General features: G+C 30.8%; 1 protein-coding gene, 1 long non-coding RNA gene and 2 other non-coding genes across 4 annotated transcripts; 1 reads left to right on the top strand and 3 right to left on the bottom strand.

Annotated features, from left to right (window-relative positions):
• Positions 1 to 426: 426 nt before the first annotated feature.
• Positions 427 to 7,808, top strand: LOC145820289 (uncharacterized). The gene is made up of 2 exons (XR_014361559.1): positions 427 to 1,082; positions 7,661 to 7,808. It is a non-coding gene; the product is annotated as an uncharacterized LOC145820289 (long non-coding RNA).
• A 194-nt stretch (positions 7,809 to 8,002) lies between these two features.
• Positions 8,003 to 23,222, bottom strand: LOC114265711 (uncharacterized). Its single transcript, XM_082915456.1, has 4 exons — positions 23,104 to 23,222; positions 18,862 to 18,927; positions 9,343 to 10,376; positions 8,003 to 9,223 (listed from the first exon to the last, which is right to left on the bottom strand). Exons 3-4 carry the CDS (start codon positions 10,341 to 10,343, stop codon positions 8,140 to 8,142), a joined length of 2,085 nt encoding a protein of 694 aa, XP_082771582.1. The 5' UTR covers positions 10,344 to 10,376; positions 18,862 to 18,927; positions 23,104 to 23,222; the 3' UTR covers positions 8,003 to 8,139.
• On the bottom strand, positions 20,856 to 20,944 carry LOC114321326 (small nucleolar RNA snoR26). The gene has a single exon (XR_003650240.2). It is a non-coding gene; the product is annotated as a small nucleolar RNA snoR26 (small nucleolar RNA).
• On the bottom strand, positions 21,006 to 21,096 carry LOC114321329 (small nucleolar RNA snoR27). The gene has a single exon (XR_003650243.2). It is a non-coding gene; the product is annotated as a small nucleolar RNA snoR27 (small nucleolar RNA).
• Positions 23,223 to 23,886: the final 664 nt, after the last annotated feature.

Raw genomic sequence — 23,886 nt, 5'->3', positions numbered from 1 at the left:
AAATATGCAAAAAAAAAAATAGACAAATAATATAGAATAATGCTTGGGACCCCCTTTTGGGGGTCACCCCTCGAGCAAGGATCCTCTAGAGTGATTTTTTCCTAAAGTTTCCTAAAGTACTACAGTGTATGGTTGAGATTTATTGGCAAGTCACATCAATTTTTCTGATGTGACTTGCCAGTAAATCTCAACCACACAATATAACACTCTAGGAAACTTTAGGGAAATTTTACTCTAGAGGATCCTTGGTGCACCCCCTCACCCCCCTCTTGCCACGTGGCGGGTGATGATTGGAGGAGCAGGAAAAAAAAGAAAAAGAAAAAAAAAATGTGACCAATGAGAGAGAGAGAAGGTCAAAGGGGTTGAGAGGAAAAGGGGATGAATCATTGTTAAATAATATAATAAAAAAAATTAAAAAAAATACACGTCGGTAGTGCACCCCAAACCTCTAAAAATCTAAAATCAGAGTGTAGCAGAGCTTGAAGCGTGGTGTTACTGAAAATCGGAGTGTTCATGGGTCGATGAGCAATGGGATCGGCGAGTTTCGGATCAAAATTCCCGGTCGATCGAGTGTTACGGTGATTTTTGGGAGGAAAAAAAATCTTATCGTAACCCTAACCCTAATTTTGTGTCTACTAGGGTTGTGAGAGATGGGTATTGAGAGAGGTTAGGGTTGGGGAAGAGAGGCGGTGGTAGTAGTGGTGATGGGGTGGGGATGAAGAGAGAGGGGGACCTGGTGGCGGAGGTGGTGGTGACGATTAAGGGATTGGGAGATGGGTTTATGAGGTTGGAGAGGATGAATATGGACATGGTGAGGGAAGTCGAGGCGATGCAATGGACATGGAGATGAAGTGGACCGAGATGCTTCTCGAATCACAGGAGCGGATTGTGGAGTTCTTTGGGAAGGCTTTATCGGAGAAGAGAAACAAGAAGGCTAAGAGGATGCCAACGCCAAAAGCTTAGATTTTGGGCTGCCATGGGAATTGCAGAGTTCATAGTTGGAAGATTCAGAGAAAAATGCTTTTTCAGGTGTTGTGGAGCTCTCTGAAGCTGGCAAACTTGGGTTCGCATAGCTCTTGTATGTAAGTTGTCTTTTTTGTAACTTTGTCTCAATTGATTTTTAGAGCAATTGAACAATTGGAACTGAATAATTGTAGCTTGTTTTAGATGAATTTAGGTTAATTTCAAACTTGACAATCAAAGTGTTCTTTTATTGTTTTTGATTCTTTGTATGAGAGTTATGCTTTTTATCCAATTGCATTAGTTTGCGATGGCTACTTGATTGGAAAACAGAAGACTTGCAATTTGGTTTTGATGGCTGGAAATTGATTTGATGTCTATTGTACTTAGTTTGCTAGTATAACTGGAAAACAGAAGACTTGCAATTGGTACTTAGTTTGCTAGTATAACTGGAGTTGGGAGATAGAGATTGGGATACAGTATAGGAATTGAAATTGAAGATGTGATACTAAAGATTAGTTGTGTGGTAGAGGAATGCTTACTAAGAAAGATGTTTCAATGGTTGTTGGCCATTTCAAAAGCATTTGAAGTCGATTATTATATCTAAATGCAATAAAATGCTGGGTGCTTGTTTTTTAAATTCTAGAAAAATATTTCATGTTGTAAATAAATTACATTTTCTTTTAAAAGAATTTCAAGAGGTTTTGCCCAAGTATTTTCTTGGGGTGCCAAAATGTTTTCCCCAAATATTTAGCCAATGTTTGGATCATGGGTTTTGATAAGGATTTGAATAGGAAAAGGTAAAAAGTGAGGACAATGTGACTGAAATATAATCAGATGGAGGTAGGCCACTATGTCAAAAAGCCATCATATTTCGTTGATGGATAATAGAGATGAGCTGCCATTGAGATGATACTTTAGTAAATAGAATATTACCTATAACAATTTTCCTAGTACTTATGTGATATTATATATATATATATATATATCATTGTCTGGTGGTGGTAATTATAATTTATAATCATTACTTTGTATTTTATAGATTGTATTCCAAATTCCAATTAAACTTAGATTATGTAAGTTTTGTTGGTTGCTCTAACCTTTGAGATTTTTGTTTTTGCTTAGTGTGTTTGTATTATTGGGTGAAATTCTAGAAGAGGGTTGAAAAGGTTTTATTTCGGGTCTCTAGGGTTTGTTGTGCATGGCAGAAGGGCAAGTATGTGAATATTTCATTTGATGTCGTAATTTAGCAGACTTGCAGTTGATAATTTCCTTATCTTTGTCAATCATATCCTTTAATTAATGATATTTAGGAGATATGCTCCATTTAAATTGTGACAAAAAAGGTTGTCCATTCTTACTGAATACTTCAGTTCATCTGAGAGTGAAGCTTTAGTTGTAGAAGTTTGTTTTGCAACTTCCTTTATCTTTTGTGGTTATGATCTCAAGACTGAGATGTCAATCCATTTTAGTTTGTCAAGTTGGCTTGTTGAATTTCCATGTTTAGTTTAGCCCATTTGTGTTAGCATAGAACAAGTCAAAGTTTGGAATTGGTTGTGCAAGTAAAAGGTTGTGAATTTCTTTAGGAATTGCATACATAGGGACACTTTAGTGTTTCCCAGTATACTCTTATTCAGGCACAAGAGTGATGTGATTTTTATGTAATCTGCTGGTGTATCACTTTTGTTTTTCATTTGTCTTCAATAATTACTTCAAAGGAAATGTGAGATTGTAGCACACCCCAAATTCAGATATGACCGGCTGTGGCCCACAGAGACTTAGCCCAAGGCACACGTAAGCCTAAATATGAACTCAAAATCACAAAGAATAAATGTGACGATAGCCCAAAAATAAATAAATCAAAACCTAATCCAATGACATGTCACAAGTATAAATGGTAAAACCAACCATAACTAACTTCCAAAAATATATACTAAACGGAACACAAACCGCCCACAAAATAAAATAATTCTAAATAAAATCCAACCACAATGTATGCACAAAATCGACATAACAAGCTAAAACAAAATAATGAATGTCCTAGAAATCCATGCAATTGAATTCCCGCTACGCTATGAGTCCACTTTAAGTCCTTCTAACACTTCGAAATGGTAAACAACTAAGTTTATAATTTTCTAGCAAGTATGTTGCAAGTTCAAGCCCAGCTTGATTCCCAAAAAACCCAACTAAATGTATGTCTCAAGGCATTGATAATGCAAACCGTGGTGGTGTTTTGATTCCTGAGGGAAGTTGGGGTCAATTGTGGAGTTTAAATCTTGCTGTAGAATAGAGGCAAATGGTTCATATCTGTAATATATGGGTTTCTTTGTGAAACTCTTTTATACATTTCATTATCAACAATGCTCATTGCATAGCTGACTATCTGCCAACAATTATCAATCAAGCTAATTAACAACAATAAATTGAAAAAAAAGATAAAATTAACCTAAATAATTAACTAAGGCATTATGCTAAGAGCTTGGACACAACGATATAAAAATTTTATATTGTTTCTCGTTTATCATTGATTTCAAATTACTTTTTCAAATTTGTAATGCGTGTGTTTCCAAAGTGTCTTTAAAGCATATCTAATGTGTAGAAATTTTTTAAAAACACTACAACAAAACTGAGTTTTTACCACATCAACAACATACGACAAATACAAGTCGTAATTTTTCAATTTTACGACTTTCTTTTTTTGCATGTCGTAAATAATCTACAATAAATGCAAGTCGTAATAAATTTTTTGATGATATGCATAGAGCATGCTGTTGATACATCAAATATACACGGCACACAATTACTAACCATTGAAAATATTTCACTTTATGCGACACACAATTGCTGTCGCGAAAGGTATGACTTAAAAAAAGTAGGTGGGAAAATAAAAGCTCTAGTGCCAAACACTAGCAAAAATATTAAGTTAAAAACAATCAAATATATCAAAAGAGCCCTAACTCTTTGTCTCCACACTCTACGTTTCTGATAACTAAATCACCCCTCCTCTTCTGTTCTCTTCTCTTGGGGTTTGGATCCTATGTCCTTTATCTTCACTGAAGGGAGCATTTTTGTTTAGGGTTTACAACATCTGTTCTCTCAACTCTCGCAACTGCTCTGTCAATGTCGATCGACGATCTCAAGTTTCGTCTCTGAACAACACTTGCTTCTATCGTTGGTGTCATCTGCAGCAAACAAAATATCTGGCATGTTCTTCTTCTTTGTCTAATCCTATCTTCAATGCTGTATTTTATTTGGTTTTTTGCCATAGATTCGTGCTCTTGTTTTATTCATGGTGCGTTCCCTTCAAAATCTGCCTACTATGTGTTTGACAATATGTCTACACAAGATATTCACATGTCTCTGCCTCCATAAATTGTCCACCAAGTGCTTGTGAATTTGTCTAAACCAAAAATTCAATTGTGTTACCATATCTCTTCTCTCAGCATAAATACAAATACAAAACCATAAAAAAATAAAAAAATAAATTCAGTCCTTGGGTATTTTATAGTAGGTAAAACCATACCGTCATGTTAAAAAAAAAAAAAAAAAAAAAATTCTTTTGTTATGATGTTCATACACTTGCAATGTTCAAGTATCTTCAGAACAACAAAAAAAACACAAAAATAAAGGCTCCAATTTATTTTATTCAAAGTTTATGTAGAAAGTTACTATTGTGATTGGGCCTTCAAATCCACCGGGAATTCGAAACAGATTCTTAGACATTCAAAAGCTTCCATTAATATCATTGACTTACAATCCACTTGACAGGAAATAAACCAAACAAAGAAACAAGATCCAAAATATGATGAATTTTCTAATACTTTTGAACCAGAATTTCAATTGTTTGGCCATGTCTCATTCCATAAGTGTAGATACAAATACAAAAAGATTAAGAAAACATAATAAATCAGTGACCATTGTTTGGCTGGCCATGTCTCATTCCATGAGCATAGATACAAATACAAAAAGATTAAAAAAACATAATAAATCAGTGGCCATTGTTTGGCCATATGTTTGGCTACACTTTTTTGAGTTAATTTCAGAATTTGTTTTTGACAAGTGTTTTTGGACAAGTGACCATTGTTTGATTGTTGGAGTTAAATTCAATTGCCGATTCAAATGTTAATTAAGAAAGTTTTTTTTTTTTTCTCTTGTTAAGAAAATAAAATAAGTTAGAATTCAAGTTGATAAAAATTGTGGGTTTAATTATTTAAAATGAATGCGTGGTTGTTTAGCTTGAAACAATAGTGTGGGAGTTTTCATTGTCTTTTACATTTAGGAATGTACATAGCAATGAGTGGATAGACTGCAATAGAATGAATTGACAATAGCCATTTTTCTCCACCTTCTTAAAGGCAAAAAGCAATTCCTTGAGTAGCATTCAATGATTATCATGTGGTCTTTTTGAGTTATCCATTTGAATGGGATCTCAGTCATTTCCAAAATTGAGATTATATAGCCAATGTATCAATCATTCATAGTTTAGTCTTGATTTTCATAGCTTTTGAGTTGTCTTCCAGAGGAATAGCCATGTAGTTGCAATTTTCATGCCGCAATTCATTATGTACAAAATTTTGGGACCTTTTGGGATGCTACTTTCCAGCTTGATGAAGGGATTTTGAATTGTATCTTCGCTAGTAGTGATTGAAGATGCAAAGCTATGAAGAGAGGCTACCTATGGATAAAGCGGAGTAAGTATGTCAATATGAACCGTTTATTTCCTTTTGCTCATTGAGATGTGAAGTAATTCAATTTAGAAAAATTGACTAGAGTAGGTTTGCAGCATCATTGGTGGTGTAGAATCACTCTTGAACCCACTCTTAAAGTAAGTCATGTTGGACCTCTCACCATGTATATTTGTTAATTCTGTAACTTTTAGTAATTCTTCTAGTTGAATCCTTAGATTTTATCTCGTCTGATGTACCAGACATTGCCATAATTGGTTATGCTAGCTATGATTCATCTCTTTTGCATCTTAAAATTATTTTGATACATAATGACTATGGAAAATTGACTGTGTTATTGGCAATATTTTAGGATGCTACTCACTAGATACCGGTAGCATCAATTTTTTTATTTTATTTTATTCTTTATGATTTGGATATAAGATATTTAGTAGCTCAAGGCACCTTAATTATATTGTAAGCATCTTATTCTTAGCTAACAATAGCGCGACCCCCACGCGTATGGCGTGTCTGGTTCTAACTAGTATATATATATATATATCAACGTCGCCAAGATTATCATACTCTATTACTGATTTAGTATTTAATCATTGTATAGCCTCTTAACTTTTAGAAAGCACTAATCACTCTGTTTGTTTTCATTTTTTAGAATTCACTTTTCAAAAAATTCTACTTCTTATTTTCCGTATTTTTTTTTGTTTTTACAGAATTTTTTTAATATTTTAAGGAATTTCTTTAAAAATTTTAGACACACCTAACATAAATACACTTAAAAAGTATAATTTTTGTGAAAAAAATCTTTAAAAAATTCACTAAATACCAAAAATACAAAAAAATATGAAAATTCAGTATATTTTTCATATTTTTGTGTATTTATTAATTTTTAAAAATATGTTTTCACAAATATTTTACTTTTTAGATATATCTAAGTAAGGTGCATCTAAAAAAGTTTTTTAAAAAAAAATGCTTAAAATTTTAAAAATATTCATTAAAAACAAAGAACACGAAAAACAAAATATCCAATTTTCAAAAAACAAAAACCAAACGAATTGAATAGTATCTCAAATGTTTAAAGATGTGAAAAGGCTATCTGGGATAAGTGGGCTTTATGAAACATTTGGGAACTATGGTTAGCTCACAGCAAAGAGTTTGAATGCAGAACCGTAAGGTATGTTCATTTTTCCTAACCTTTATTATCTTAATTCACGACTCTCTAAACAATTTTGAATCTTCCATAGAAGTTTCTAGTGTTATGTCATCAATTAGTTTGGGCAGTAAATGATTGGAAGCAGATAACGGGCATTTTGCTCTTTTAAGATATGCATTGGTTTCTTAGTATTATAGAACTGAACTTTCATAAAAGTTCTTGGAATTTTGTCTTTAATTGTAAAGTGTAAACCATGTGATTTATCAGCTTCTTCTATTGGGATAATTCTATGTGCTTCTCTAATATTTAAAATGTTGACATTGGTCCTTCTATATATTTGTTGTTTTGGTTTCAATCAAATGTTTTCTTTGGTTGATTTAAGGCATACTGTCTATTTATTTACTTTTTTACTTTTTCAGTTTCAATCAAATGTTCTTTTTTTGGTTGAATTAATTGGTTCATATTATTTTCAACTATTCATCTTTGCATCACTGGGAAACTTCGATTTATTTAGTGTGATCATTAAAGCAAACTCATTACCTATGCGAGTAGGGATGTAATATATTTTTATTAACTATATAGTATTTCTTAGTTTTTTAGTGCAAGACTATTGTAGCACTTTAGACATGATCATTGATTAAATAAACTAACAGGACTAAGTTCTGACTAAGTTCTGACTGTTTCTCTAACCAATAAGTTGTCTAATTTTATGTCGTTAATATTATTGTTTAGTCTTGAGATTTCTTCATGTTATGATTTAATTTTATCAATTGATTTCAATTTGGGTGAGTTGACTAAAGTTGTTCCCATCATAATCTGTTGCATTTCAGCTTGTCCACATTTGTCTTTCTTGTAGTCTTTCTTGTAGATTGTGAGACTTCCAAGTCAAGCTGCCAGGTTTTCTAAAGTGGGCGTTGAGCTGAGCCTCTTCCTTGTTCCTCAGGCTGCCGCTTGACGGGATGATATTTCGACATGGCCCGTAATAAGACAAAAGGCCCCTCATTAGTGGTTTTGAATTTAAGGATAGTTTTTAGATGGTTTAGAACTTAAAGAATTTTTTGGATCGTTTTGGATTTGATGAGAGAAATAAAAAGAAAAAAAAAAAAAAGAAAAAGAAAAGGAAGAAGAAATAATTGATAAGATTTAAATTTTAAACTATATTTAGTTTAGTTGACAAATGAAAAAAGAAAAAAGCCAAGTCCACTCAAAATACAAAAAGTGAGATTATTTCCCTCTCACTTTCTTTTCTCTTATACTTTCCATTATAATCAAACAAAAAATAAGATTACATTTTCTTTTCCTTTTCATTTTCTCATCAAATTCTCAAAACAAACACGGCTTAAGATATTATGGATGAGGACAATGTGGATGGAGCATAATGTTACACTGCTCACATTTGAAGCCTATTTCCCTCGCAATGAGTTGTGCTACAAGAGGCAGGGAATTGATATGCTTGTGACAGTAGGCACAGTTAAAACTCTCGTCTGTCACTGGAACATAGATGAGACAGTGTGGGTGCCTATCAAAGTTATAAGTGCTTCCCCACTTGATATTTTGAACTTCCTTTCTCTCCGTACAAATACATTTGGCACAAGCAGACTGATCGATGCAGTGATAGAACCACCAGTTGGGGTCTATTTCTTCCTCGCAAAATTCACAGATATACTCATCGGGTCCATCCTTAATGGGTGCATAAATTAGGGTGAAGGGATGATGTTCATCATACCTATGCTTAATTGTATCTGGTAGCAGAGCACATGAGGAGTGTAAGTTGAAATTGCAAATGTCACATCCAAATGCAAACATCCGAACCCTTCGAGGACATGCAGCACAACCTGCGCTGATACATTCTTTCTTTAGGAAGAGGGGATGCTCATGAACTTTATGAATGATAGCTTTGGGTAGGAAAGCGCACTTAACATCGAGGTCGCAATTGTTAAAGAAACTCAAACATTCATCTTTGATACATCGTAAGGCAAATCCATTGCAATAATAGCCGCAACCTTTGCAATTGAACAATCCTCTAGGTACAGGGGGCTTTTTGAGGAGGATGAGCTGGTGTGGGTGACACGGATGCTCCAATTCATTTGGTAGCTCGGCACACCATTTGTGGAGAAAGAAATCACATAGACCACAACTGTAAAATGGAGCCGAAATTTTTCTCACACAAGCATTGCATATTTTGTCCTTATTCAGCTCATTCAAGATAAGTAGTTCGTTCTCATAGCACAAATTGTTGTCTCCTTGCACATCGAAAAGGATTAATGGATGATGATGACTAAAATGGTTGAGGTCTGCTTCTCTCTTGTTGTCTCCCATGCTGCTTTGCTTCAAAAATAGGTCAATTGCACTAATTGAGTCATCAGCCATTGGCAAGTGAATCAAATTGGCCTCGTCAATATTCTCAACCTCAATTGCACTTTCTCTTTCCCTAAATCCACAAAATAACAATAGAAAACACATCAAATGAGGAGAAAAGCATGGTCAATAAACTTTTTCTTGTCAAAAGGGAAAATAAAAATCGAGATCAGGGTAAATGCGAAAGCATACTTTGTCTTTGTTGAGCACTTGACATCAATGCAATAGTGGCATCCTATACAAACATATAACCAAAACCTTCCTCCCACCATTGAATTTTCACAAATGTCGCACAGACTAAAACAGTAATGATATTCATGAGTAGGATAGATGAGGGTGAGAGGGTGAATGTGAGTGTGGTGTTTAAAGGTGGGTGTTAATGAAGCACAGTCCTTATGGATCCAGAAACTGCATGTGCCACACATATAAGACATGCCTTCACGCTTTGTGCCACAAGCATCACATTGGAAGGAGGCCAACCTGGACACGAGGCTTAATGGGTGTTTGTGACTTTCATGTTTAAGCTTCGGTGCCCTCAAAGCACAACATATGTCGAGGTTGAAATTGCAGATGGAACAACGATATATGAATTCTTTCAAATCTATATGACAGCCGTCACATATGAATTTATTAGCCACTACTTGGAGGAGGGCAAGCGGGTGCTCAGGGTGCATTGGGTGTTCCATCTCTGCGGGTAGTTGTGCACACAATTTGTGGAAATAGATAGAGGGAGAGCAATTTGTGCATTTGTACGCTGCTGTTGAACCTGTGATCTGCTCCAAACACACATCGCAAGAAACCCTCTCATCAACATCATTCTTCTCATCTTCATTGAGGATCATCAACTGATGTTTACTGCTAAAATGTTGGCCTCTAACCGTACATCTGATGTCCACGTCAAAATTGCAACGCCAACAACGATAGGCGAATCCACATATTTTTTTGCTACAAACATCACACCTTGTTGAAGACCACCTTGTTTGTTGGAGCGTAAGGGAATGGGCGTGGATCGGGTGTTTCATCTCCTCGGGAAATTTAGCACAAAATTTGTGTAAAAATAATATACAATTTTTGCAACTGAATGCAGAACCAGAGATGTTTTCCCAACACATGTTGCAGACAATTGCCTCACCATCGTCGTTCACTTCACCGAGGATCAACGGATGTTCATGGCTAAAATGTTGAAGCTCCATTTCTCTCTCACTACAATGTGGGTTTGTGTTTGTCTTTGATGATGTAAGTTCCCACAGCAACAAAAGCTTATTATAAGAATAATCGGTAATGATGCATTCTATTAAAAGTGGTGCTCTAGTATTACTAATAAGTTGACAAGCAGTTTAAATAAAAAAAACAAAAAAAACAAAACACAAGTAATGAATTATGTCCACTGTTACATCACTAATAATGTTTTTAGAACACTACTTTTAATAGTCTCAACATTATTGTAAAAATAATATATTGCACAGACTATAGTAAAAAACAGAAGTTGACATGTATGGATAGATTATTGGTTGTTGACAGCTGTTTCCAGCTTGACACAACAACTACATTGAAATATGTAAACCAAAATGAATTGTTTATGTAAGTGATAGAAATGCCAAAAAGAGTAGAATTAATAGAGCAAGGATTCTTTAAAGTGATTTTTTTCTAAAATTTTTTAGAGTGATACATTGTGTGGTTGAAATTTACTGACAAGTCACATCAATTTTTTCTGATGTGACTTGCCAGTAAATCTCAACCACACAATGTAACACTCTAGGAAACTTTAGAAAAATTTCACTCTAGATCCTTTGTGGAATTAATATATTGAAAAATGATTATCAAATATGCCCATGAATTTCATTGGTTGACGAGTACTGCTCAGCAAACATGGTATAGAGAACACTATCATTGAAGTGAATCATTTTTCAAGATTGGGTGTTATACGGAATAATAAAATTATTTAAATTATTAATTAAAATAAAATTTTAATATTATTAAAAATTATTAATTAACCTGAAGATTTAATAATAAAAAGACTTATTTATTATAAAATTAGAAAACTCAAGGGGCATAATATAATTTCTAAAACCACATAGAATAATTTGTAATTTAACTAAATCTCAAGAGGTGTGTTTGTAATTTATCCCAAAAAATTAGATCTAATTTTCAAGGCTAGTGATATGACAATCAATTAGGATATTCTCTCTCATATTTCTCCAATAATCAATTAATCATATCACTTACACATTATTAAATTTATTATAAAATAAATCTAAAAAATAAATTTATATAGTATCATTTTCTAGTAATTAATGATATACATGTTTTATGACAAAAACTTAAGCCGTTTGACATTTGTCAAAAATGTTTGGGACCCTTTTGGGGATAATTCTGACACCTTCAAAGTGATCCTAGCCTTTTATGTATGTATGAGGCCGACTAACATATGTATGAGATTCATATCACGAGTGATCCAAATTAAAAAAGTCTTGTGAAGTCTTATGAAGGTGAGGGTCTCAATCATTATTTGACATTTATATAAGGGACAATTACATTGACATCGTGTCAGTGTATATTAATTACAAAAATAATAATAATAATAATTTTAATTATTATTTTTATAATGCATTTGACCTTTTTGTAAATAGTTTTTTTCCTCAACCCATTATAAAGTTATTTCCTCGTTATATAACAGCTTCTACAATTTCGGGTAAATTATAAATATATGTTTTGAGATTTACTTAAAAAGTAAATTATCCCTTATGGTTTAGAAAATTACAAATACCTATCTGTTAGAATTTTTTATTTGACAGAATTAATTGAAAAAAATAAAAATTTCTAACTATTCATTTATACAATAATAAAATTATCTGCATTATTAATTGAAATAAAATTTTAACATTATTAAAAACTGTTAATTAACCTGATGATTTATTAATAAAAAGACCTATTTGTTATAAAATTATAAATCGTAGGAGGCATAATGTAATTTCTAGAACCACATGGGGTAATTTGTAATTTAAGTAAATCTCAGGGGATGTATTTGTAATTTATCCTAGATTATATTATAAATATATAAGTGATCTCATAAAAATGTGTAATTAAAACAAATTTGAGTAAGTGATCTTAAAAAAATTGAAACAATATAAAATCATACAAGTTTTCACAAACTCAAATAAGTAATCTCATAAAAATGACTAAGTTAACACAAATTTTCTATAAATGATCTCATAAATTTTTTTGTGGAAGACAAAATCACATAAATTTTCACAAAATCACATAAGTGATCTAACAAAAATACGTAAGTAACACAAATTCGAGCAAGTTATTTCAAAAAATTTTGATTTAACAAAAATATGTAAATTTTTACAAACTCACGTAAGTGATCTCATAAAAGTGCGTAAGTAAAACCAAATTTCTCCTAAGTCATCTCATAAAAATTTTGAACAATATAAAAATACGTAAGTTTACACAAACTCACGTAAGTAATCTCACAAAAATGCATAAGTAACACAAATTCAAGTAAGCCATTTGAGAGTGTTTGGTTTGTATTTTGAGATAAATTTTCAAAAAATAATTTGGGGAGAGAGTTTAGAAATTTTTTTGGTTTATTTGGTTATATATTTTGAAAATAGTTTTGGAGTTTGAGAGTTTGGGATGATTTGATATTTTGTTATAATTAAGTAGATGTGTGTGAGAGAAAAAATGAGTAAAAATGAGAGATGAGAGGAAAAAAAAAAGTGATTGATTAATGTATAAGAGAGAGAAAGTGATTTGGAAATTTTTTTTCAAAAAATTTGAACCAAACAAAATTTTGAAAAATTTTCTCAAAAATTATATCTTGAGCTACAAACTAAACAAGCTCTTTGATTTCACAAAAATGCACAAGTTTTCACAAACTTACGTAAGTGATCATGCAAATATGCGTAAGTGAACACAAATTTTTCGTAAGTCATCTCATAAAAATTTTGAACACAAAAATACGTAGTTTTCACAAACTCACGTAAGTAATCTCACAAAAATAAGTAAGTAACACAAATTTGAGTAAGCCATTTGAGAAAACTTTGATCTCGCAAAAGCGTAAATTTTTCACAAACTCACATAAGTGATCTCATAAAAATGTATAAGTAAATACAAATTTCTCATAAGTCATCTCATAAAAATTTTAAACAACACAAAATCAAGTAAGTTTTCACAAAATCAAGTAAGTGATCTCAAAAAAATGCGCAAGTAACACAAATTTGACTAAGTCATTTGAGAAAACTTTGATATTACAAAAATGCATAAGTTTTCACAAACTCACATAAGTGTTCTCACAAAAATGCATAAGTAAATACAAATTTTCTGTAAGTCATCTCATAAAAATTTTAAACAATACAAAAATACGTAAATTTTCACAAACCTACGTAAGTAATATCACAAAAATGAGTAAGTAACACAAATTCGAGTAAATCATTTGAGAAAACTTTGATTTCACAAAAATGCATAAGTGAATACAAATTTTCCGAAAGTCATCTCATAATAGTTTTGAACAACACAAAATCAAGTAAGTTTTCACAAAATTACACAAGTGATTTCAAAAAAATGCGTAAGTAACACAAATTCGAGTAATTCATTTGAGAAAATTTTGACCACACAAAAATACATAACTCTGTTTGGAAGGATTTTCAAATCCTAATTCTACCCCCACATTGTAACATCATGTTTTGATAGAGTTTTGGAATTAGTTTTCCACAACAAACACAAAACTCTGTGTAAAGCGCGATTTTCAATTTTATTTTTTTTTTAAATTTAGCCTAACCGGTCGTCCCACCGGACGTCCCACCAGTCGTCCGACCGATTGACCGGAATAGTGCAATTATTATTATTATTATTGTTGTTGTTGTTGTTGTTGTTGTTGTTGTTGCAATTGATATGCTAATTTTTATATATTCCAAAAAAATATTTCCCGAATTTTTAAAAAAATTTTATGTGCTTTAATAGAATTTTGAGTTTTATGTTTGGTTATAAGTTGTAAGTTTTTATATCAAATGTTATATCAAAAATTCCCCACTCAATTCAAAACTATTTTCAAAACTCTTTCACCAAACAAATTTTTCACACTCAAATCATAATTCCAAAACTCACAAACTCAAAATACAACTCATACCATCAAATCATAGTTAGAAAGCTCTACCAAACGCAACCTAAGTTTTCACAAATTCACGTAAGTGATTTCAAAAAAATGCATAAGTAACACAAATTCAGGTAAGTTATATGAGAAAACTTTGATTTCTCAAAAATGCTAAGATTTTTCACAAACTCACATAAGTAATCTCACAAAAATACATAAATGAGCACAAATTTCCCGTAAGTCATTTGATAAAAATTTTGAACAACATAAAATCAAGTAAGTTTTCACAAACTCACGTAAGTGATCTCATAAAAGTGTGTAAGTAACACAAATTCGAGTAAGTCATTTGAGTAAATTTTGACCAACACAAAATCAAGTAAGTTTTCTGAAAATCACGTAAGTGACCACACAAAAATATATAAGGAACACAAATTTGAATAGTTATTGGTCAATTTATCCAATCAATTGGCGAATCTAATCGATTGGCCAACTGATTGGTTGTGTCCAAGCCATTCGATCAATTGCAAAATCGATCGGAGTGGCCAATTTTTCCAATCAATTCTTTTGTAAAATTTTAGATGTGCAATCAATTGTAAAATCGATTGGTGGTGGCCAAGCCTTCCAATCAATTAGCAAATCGATTAGTGGTGGCCAATCCATCCAATCAAATGCACAATCAATTCTTTTGCATGGTGTTAGACCGTCATCAACAAATATTCAAGTTGGAGACAACAAGTGTTACTTGAAATAACGAGGGCACGTCAGTGGATGTTGGTGTATGGTGATGTCCATACAATACAATCGATAGATTGGTGATCTGATGGAAAAGAGGCTTATAATCAATTGGAAATATGAAAGACCTATGAGTTAAGGAAGAAAGATGTTGCCAGTGGCTTCATTGTCGAGTAACAAGCGAGTATAACAAACGATTGTCTAGATTTTTAATTATTTAAAGGTAATTTCATTTTTTTATTATTTTGTTGTCTAATTAATTCTAAAATATTAAATTACGAAAATTTTAATACTGTGTAATTAAAAGTTGATAGTAATAATTATTTCATTGTCTTCAACTAGTGAAATTTCATTATCTTTAAATAGTGAAATTTAACCTTAATATTAGTAACAAAGTGAAATTTTTACTAAAGGAGTAAAAATTATAAAATTAAAACCAAAGACAGACTAGCGAGTAAATGGAAAAACTATGAGTTAAACAGAAAGATGTTGCTAGTGATTTCGTTATCGAATAACAAGTGATTGTCACTAAATTTTTAATTAGCTTATGATTATTTAATTTTTTTTTAATTAATTCTATGATGTGTGTAGTTGCCAAAATTTTAATATTGTTTAATTAAAACTTGATAGTAATAATTATTTCATTATCTCCAACTAGCGAAATTTCCTTCTCTTCAAATAGTGAAATTTAGCTTTAATGTTTAGGTGAAATTTAAGTATTAGCAAGTGAAATTTCTAGTAAATGAGTAAAATTTATAAAATTAAATGCCAAATACGGACTAACGAGTAGATTAATATATTTATTGAAGGGTTTAATTGTATCATTTTATAGTTCATATAGTAAAGTGATACTTTGTGATAGTTTGAGTGGAGAGGAGTAAATTTATACTTCATGATAGCTTTAGGACAGTCAAATAATAAGGAAGTGTAGGATATTTTCGTATAGCGGGAGAGAGGCCTACAACAATGTAGAATTGCAGAAGAATCACGAGTTCAATGAGAAAAAAGTAAGTTTTGATCCCTTTGACAATTGCCTCTACAAATTTTAATTTTTCCATCGACAAAATAGAGAAAAAGAGACATAGAAAGGTAGAAAAATAAAAATAAAAATAAAGGCTCATGATGGATCTAGATGAATGTTAGTAGATCTAAAATTTTATTGCTGCAACAATGGTGATGGACAATCATGAGACAGAGCTTGCATGGTGATGAACAATCATGATGGATATTCAATTATTTATTTATTAGAATAAAAAATAATATATATATATATATATATTTTTTTAAATTTGAAAAAACTAATTCTATTTTTGATTTAGAATTGCAAAAATTATTTTTGAATTTTCAATACTTTTTTTTAAAGTGAATTTTATTAATATTTTAATTAAAAATTTTAATTTTTAAATTCAGTTAATCTAAATATAATTAAATATTAAATATTTATAAAAAAATCTATAAATACAAAAAAATATAAAAAATAAATGATTTTTTCTTTATATTTTTAAAATTTATACTTTTAAATGTATCTAAATTTTGTACTTTTTTTCCTCAAACTAAGTCATAAAACTCTAATAAAATAAAATGATAAACAATAAATAATAATTAAAAAATATTAATTTAACAAGCATAGCCTATTTTTTCCATTTAGAAACAAATTAGAAACAAATTTTTTCACAAAATTTTACCTTAATTTGAAATTTCCACTCAAAATTTGGACCCTCAAAATTTTGCCCTAATCTCTCCTACGTTTCTCATCTCTCTCTCTCTCTTTCAATTTTTTTTTTTTTTTTTTACTTTTTTAAGTGCACTTTACTTAGATATATATCTAAAAAATAAAATATTTGCAAAAAAATATTTTAAAAAATCAATAAATATATAAGAATACAAAAATATATTGAATTTTCATAATTTTTTTTTTTTGTATTTTTGGTATGTAGTGAATTTTTTAAAAAAAAATTTCACAAATATTATACTTTTCAAGTATATTTATGTTAGGTGCATCTAAAAATTAAAAAAAAAAAATTACTTCAAATATTAAAAGAATTAAGTGAAAATAAAAAAACATGAAAAATAAAAAATTTTAATTTTCTGAAAAGTGAATCCTGAAAACTCAAACCAAACAAGCAGATTGGTTGCTTAGGCCTTGAAGATGGTGCCATGCCATCCAGTTTGAATCCCATTAGTTTCAACTCCTCGGTTTTTATTTTTTGCATAGACATACCCCTTGACTTGATGGATAAATTAAATTGATGTATTTTTTTGAATTCTAAAATTAGTTTGATTTAGAAGAATTGGGAAATCACTTTCCAGACAATTCTACGTTTGACACTGTGTTGCATGCCTTGCACGTAGCCACCTTACTAGCATACATATGCATACATGTTTCTTTCATATATATATATATATATATATATAATGTGAATTGTAGCAAGTGTGAATTTTTTAGAAATGTGAAAGTTGTAATTGTGAACATTTATACTTAAAACTGCAACACAAAATCCTTTTTTATCAATAAAACTTACTAAAACACTATCACATTTTAAAATAATTTAAAAAGAGGATTAATTACATTTTACCTTTTTGTAGTTACGTCTAAAAATATATGGACTTTTAAAAATTAACTGTGTTTGTTTTACAAGCACTAAATTGAATGCGTGAGGCAGATATTGGCCTCAAATAGATTATTAAAATGACATGTTTGCCCTTTTTTCTTTCTTTTCCTCTTTTTTCTTTTCTTGTCTGGCCCTTTCGTCACTATACTGCAACATTGCTGAACCATCCACTCTGCCCTTCTTTTGTTTTTCTTCTTGCCACTACCTCCTATCTTCTCTCTCTCATTTTTTTCTCTTCTTTTTTGCCATGGCTGCTGAGTATATATATGTATATATTTATATATTCGTGGGTTGTGTGGGGTCTTTTTCTTGCCTAGTTTGGCTGAAACCAAAAAAAATAAAAATAAATAAATAATACTAGGCCTCGTTTGGAAACAAGCTATTTTAGTAAGTTTTTGACTTTTTACGAAAAGATGTGCAGAAAAGTAGAGAGATGATGTGACAACTTTTAGTAACTTTTTAACTAAAATAGCCACTCCCCAAACGAGGCTTAAGGATCATTCACTCACCTCCCTGATGTTTTACAAAAAATTAATAAAGACCCATACATCATTTTAATACTGTAAAACAAAATTATTAAATTCTATATAATATTTAAAAAAATTCTAAATTGTTAAGACAATCATGTATATAATAGTAGAATAACCAAACATTACCTTATCTTAAAAAAAAAAAAAGAGCTAATAAACTGATCACCATTAAATTTTATATTCGATTAAATACAATCATTCATTTGAAAATTACGAAACAAAGTATAAAAGATGTTTTATTTTTTAAAAAGACCACCAATTTTATAAATAATTATTTTGAGAAATTAGAGTTTGAATAAAAATTTAAAAATACATATAAGTATTTGATTTTTTTTCCATATAAAAAATACATATTTGGAGAAATTATCTATCTCTTTCCATTTTCTTTATTTTATTTCTTTCATTTTTCTTTCTGTTTATTTTCTCATTCATTTTTTCATAATGTCACTGCAGCAAATAACAATACCATATAATTTATTATTATTATTATTTGTTCTCTTCTCTATTTTTTTTCTCAAATTTTTTCTCTTTCATCAATGTTAACAGAAGATTAACGGTGGGAAATCTTAATAAAAGAATGATTTCTGTAATTATTGAAACTATATGAGAGGCCCCTATAATTATTAAAAACCTCATGCGAGGTGAGTGTAATTTACCCAAAATAATTGAATGTAATCAAATAATAAGGAAAGAACTGATGAGACAATTAAAAGAAGAGTTCCATGGGAAAAAGAAGGTCAACCTGGATAGTTTGTTATTTGATGCTGTTATCCCCGAATCAACAAGATTAAACTCTGGTTTGCCTTCTCTGAAACCACATAATCAAAATGAGATAATTAGTTGCTCACGCGCAGCAAGAAATTTTCACAACACCATCATCATCTTATATGTGCTCTGTTTTGAGGATTAGGGGATGGTCATGGCTGAAGTGTTCAAGCTCCATCCTCTCTCTGCCTCTGCCTCTCTATCTTCCTGACAACAATTGATTTATGATTGTGTTCATAGATTTACAGATTCCTTTGGACTTTCATGGCCTACAATGTTCAAACTAGGCATGCTCATACTTTTCTAATTTATTCCACATGCATTGAATTGATTGAGCAAGACAATTATTGTTTTGAATAATTGTAAACATAATTTTCCTATCAAAAAAATATATATATACAAAATAATGTGATCTTGTGTAACTCTTTTATTTCAAAGCAAAATATTCATTATGTTGGATCATTTAGCATAAATTTTATGTATTAAAATTATGTTTGTAGATTATTTTTTTTTATAATTTTAATTTTTCAAAGAGTTCATAGAACAATTTATTTTATTTTATTTATTTGTATTTGTATATGTATTTGAGTATATTGGGAAAATTTAGCCAAAACCTTTAATTGGACCCTTATTTAGCGAAAAGCAAAATACTCATCATGGTTAAATCATTCAGTATAAATTTTAAGAAAATTGAGCAAAACTCCTCCATTAGACCATTATTAAGTGAAAAAGACAGTCTAATTTATTTTGCTTCATAAACTCCTTAAGGAAAAAACATATAATTGAGTAAAGACAAAATAAAATTTCTTTTTTTTCTTAGACAATATTGCCGAGTATCATATTATTGTGAAATAAAATAACATGTTACTGTTAGAGTAATTGTGAGCAGAGTAACATGTTACTGTTTAAATCAATTTCAACGGTAATATTTTTTTTTATAAAGAATTTCATAATCAATATGGATCTTATTTGATAGATTTTAATGAGAAAATTTTAAAAAACACTAATTTTTTTTAAAACCAAGCATCTACAATATTATTTTAAAATTTAATATTTTAATAATAATAATAATGTGTTAGATATTTTTTTTAAAAAAATTTATGCTTATCTTTAATATATTAAAATTTTATTAGGAGTGAATTTTGACTAAATCACCTTATTTTTTAGACGGATAGTTGGGCAGAACTGATAAGGTCCTGCTACTTGCTATCTAGCCACGACTTTATGATTACTTCAAAATATTTTTTAGACAGATAGTTGAGCGGAACTGTTAAGGTCTTGTTGGCTGCTATCTAGCTACCACAACTTTATGATTACTTCAAGATTGCTATCTACCTGCCACAACTTTATGATTACTTCAAGATATTTTTCAGACAAATAGGTTCAAAAACTTTTCTGACGATTAAGACTTTCTAATTTTTTTTAATCAAATTAATTATTTTTATTGTTTAATTAAAATAAAAATAAAAAATCGTTAAATTTTAACACCATTAAATTAAATATCAAATTATTTATTTTATTTTTGATAGTTTTGGCTCAATAAATATAGCTAATAGACTAATAGTTTTGGTTAGACATATATTTATAAAAAAAATATTATTTATGATATTTTGGAGTTAGTCATAAATAATTGAGAAAATTGGTGAAAAATTAATTCTTGCAATTGTCTAAGCTATATTGTGTACGAAATAATGTTTACTTAAAATTTGCAAAGCTATATTGTGTCCGGTGAAGGTTTTACCCAAACAATAATACTACAGAAACTATTCAAATGTACTTTGTTTTACTCAAACAAATATACATTTGAAGGTTTTCAAAATGTATTCTTTAATGTTAGTTTGGCCATTAGAGTGGTTCATATCATCAAATGAAAGCATCATGCAAAAAATATTACTTTGAAGTGGTACAATAATGAAGTTGAAAACACAACCTAGAGAGAAAATAGGAGAAAACAGAAAATGACAAAATGAAAAGCATCTCAGAGTTAACATTCCCCATAGTTTTCTTCACTAGCAATCAAAGTGCAAGGATAACAAAAGATTACTCATCACTGATCCTCACATAAATCCATAGCTTCCATAAAAGAACACATAAAAACTAATGAACCAAAAACAAGTGGTAAATGGATCTCAGAATAATATGAATATCTTCAATCCCTTTAAAGGGAATTATAGATAGATAACGTAGTTTTTATCAATCATCATTGATCCTATCCAAAAAACACAATTGAGCAAAACAAAAAACTTTAGTACTTTAAAAAAAAAAAAAAAAAAAAAAAAAAAAAAGCAGCCAAGCCAGACAAAGAGAGAGCTATATCCATAGATTTCTGAAGCAGAAATCAAAGCAAAACAACTAACAAAGTAACAAACAGATCAAGCATAAAATAAGCTGTTAAAGCATAAAGATTGAAATTTTTTACACAATACAAGTGATAGAATTTTCTAAAAATCAGGAATCAAACACTTTAAACTCGTTATATGGACTTTTATATTCCCCAATATGAACCTTTGTTAACAAGACATAAATTGGGTATAGGTACGAGATGTATGGGACACATGAATTTTGCAGTAGTTTTTTTGTTTTTTTGTCTTAACGGAATAACAGAGCCATTTTCGATTGGATTTTTTTTTCTTTTATGAATTGCAATTCAAGGTTATGTTTTGTCTAGATTCAGTACAGCTTCCTAATCTCTGAGAGAGAGAGAGCTAGAGAGAGAGATATGCAGGTTCATTGTATTGTGGATGGTGTGTTAAGTTTACATAAGCTTCCTAATCTCTGTGAGAGAGAAAGAGTAATGTAGGTTCACAGTAGTCTGGATTGTGGTTGTGGATGCTTTAAATTTAAATACGGTTAAAAAACTGAGGAATTAAACTGGTCCGTGAATGTTTTCAAAAACTGAGGAATCTAACTCAGCCTAATCAGATTTTTTTTTTCTTTTCTAGTAGTGAAGCCCAAAGAATAGCAACAGCCAGCACAAGTTTTCCTAAAGAATCATTCCAATAATGGTAGCCTTGACAACACCTAAAGTAATATCATACAATGATGGAACAAAAAGTTACTCTAGTAATGTCTTTTTTAACCTTCCTCACACTAGCACCTTCTACATGCACAAAATTATAGGTCCAATGTGTTGTTGATCTGCTTTAATAAATGTAAACATCTAAAACTTGACTCTGCATTTTGTACATTATTTAACAATTATGTCATCTACAATGTCTGACTAGGGGTGTGCACGATGCGGGTCGGTGCGGTTTAGGAGAAAAATAAAAATCGTATGGCGGGTGGCGGATTAATAAAAATGTCATTAAAATTTGCCATTTTTCTTATAAAAAGCTGGCGGTTCGGTTGGCAAATAATGGCGGATTTTCCTTGGTAGTTTGGATGGATTGACAGTTTATAAAAATATAATTCAAATTACAAAACTTGAATCAAATAATAAAAAGATTTGATTTATAAATTAACTAAAATAGTCAAAATTAAAATATTCATCTAACATAACATTAAACATAAACAAACTAATAAACTAAAAAAAATAACCATGCCACTTCAAATCAACAGCAATTTAGTGATTGCAATATGCAAATATCAATGACATTATTAATCAGTGAACTAATGTTGCAACAAAAGGGCATCTTACAAACCAAATGGAAACATGTTACAAAAAAAAGGGGCTCATTGCTTCACTGCTAAAACTTTTAAAATCAAATGACTTCATAAATTTTAGAATACAACTTGTTTTCACAATCCCTAATGGTTCATCATTATCCAAAGAAGTGAGACATACCATTACAGAACAGAAAATATTACAATTTATAATTGCAAACAGACCATCATCCTATGCTGTTGGTTTACATCAGGGAAAATAAACAACCAATTAACTTTACTTATTCGGCATTGCAAAGAAATTCCATGAGGATGTTAAGTAATGCGTGTGACAAAAACTAGACCTAATAACAGTATTCTTACCTCAAAAGAAAGTTCATAGTCATCATACTCTTACCGGTTTATGTAGAACAGCAGATAAATAAACCTATGGTTTCCCCGACCCATTCCCCTTGTCTCCCACAACCCATTTGGTCTTTTTGTACCCAAACCGTTCGATTAACCGGGTTAAAGCCATTTTCTTTTCATCAGCGAGAGAAAAAGAAAAAAGCAGAGAGGAGAGAGAGATCAGCGAGAGAGAGAAGAGCAGAGAGAGAGCAGCGAGAGAGTCACGTACCGACGCGACGAGTCGACGACGACGAGTAGGCGCCGATCGGCAAGGGAAGGAGACAGCGGCGGTGGTGACAGCCGATCGGCGAGGTGAGGAATGAGACCAAAGACAGCTATGAATCGATATGAATGAATGAGATGAAATGTGTGGTGTCAATTAGGTTTAATTGAAGAATTATTCTGTGTGTGTGAGTATATGTGTGTGGGTGTAATCTACGGCTGAAATTTCTTGCTGTGTGTGTATGTGTAACACAGTTTTTTTTTTTTTTTTTTTTGCATCAGAGGCGGTGCGGGTCGGTTACAACCGCGGGTTGGCAAAATTTCACCCGCCACCGGCATTGAGCCGCCGACTTGGAACCCCAACCCGCCCACCAAAGTTGAAAAATGCACGGTTCAAAGCGATTCAAAGCGATTTTGGTAGTTTTTTGCGGTATTATGCACACCCCTATGTCTGACTATGAAATTTTAGTCATTATATTCAATAAAGTAAAATAAAAATATTTAGGCCTCGTTTGGGAACATGTTGTTTTAGTAACTTTTTGGCTTTTTGGCCAAAATGTGATATAAAAAAAACTAGTATGTTTGGGATAACTTTTTGACTTTTTATAAAAAGATGTGCAAAAAGTAGAGAGAAAAGAGAATTTTTGACTTTTTGGTATGAATTATTGGCTTTTTAATTTTTTTAGTAACTTTTTGACTTTTTGGCTAAACCGGCCGCTTCCCAAACGAGGCCTAACTTTAGTATTTCATTAACACTTCAAAGAGATAACAAGTTCAAAAGTCATTACAA

The sequence above is a fragment of the Camellia sinensis genome, chromosome 2 (assembly GCF_055761805.1).
Source record: "Camellia sinensis isolate YWXY chromosome 2, ASM5576180v1, whole genome shotgun sequence".
Classification (NCBI taxonomy): Eukaryota; Viridiplantae; Streptophyta; class Magnoliopsida; order Ericales; family Theaceae; genus Camellia; species Camellia sinensis.
The sequence above is the reverse complement of the archived record's forward strand: the minus strand, read 5'-3'. Positions and strand labels throughout refer to the sequence as shown.

Excerpts from the sequence above, each read along its gene's own strand:
- LOC114265711 (XM_082915456.1), bottom strand. The coding sequence starts at position 10,343 with ATGGAGCTTCAACATTTTAGCCATGAACATCCGTTGATCCTCGGTGAA. Across the intron at positions 9,224-9,342 it reads AAGTGCTCAACAAAGACAAA|GGAAAGAGAAAGTGCAATTG; the intron begins GTATGCTTTCGC and ends TTGTGGATTTAG.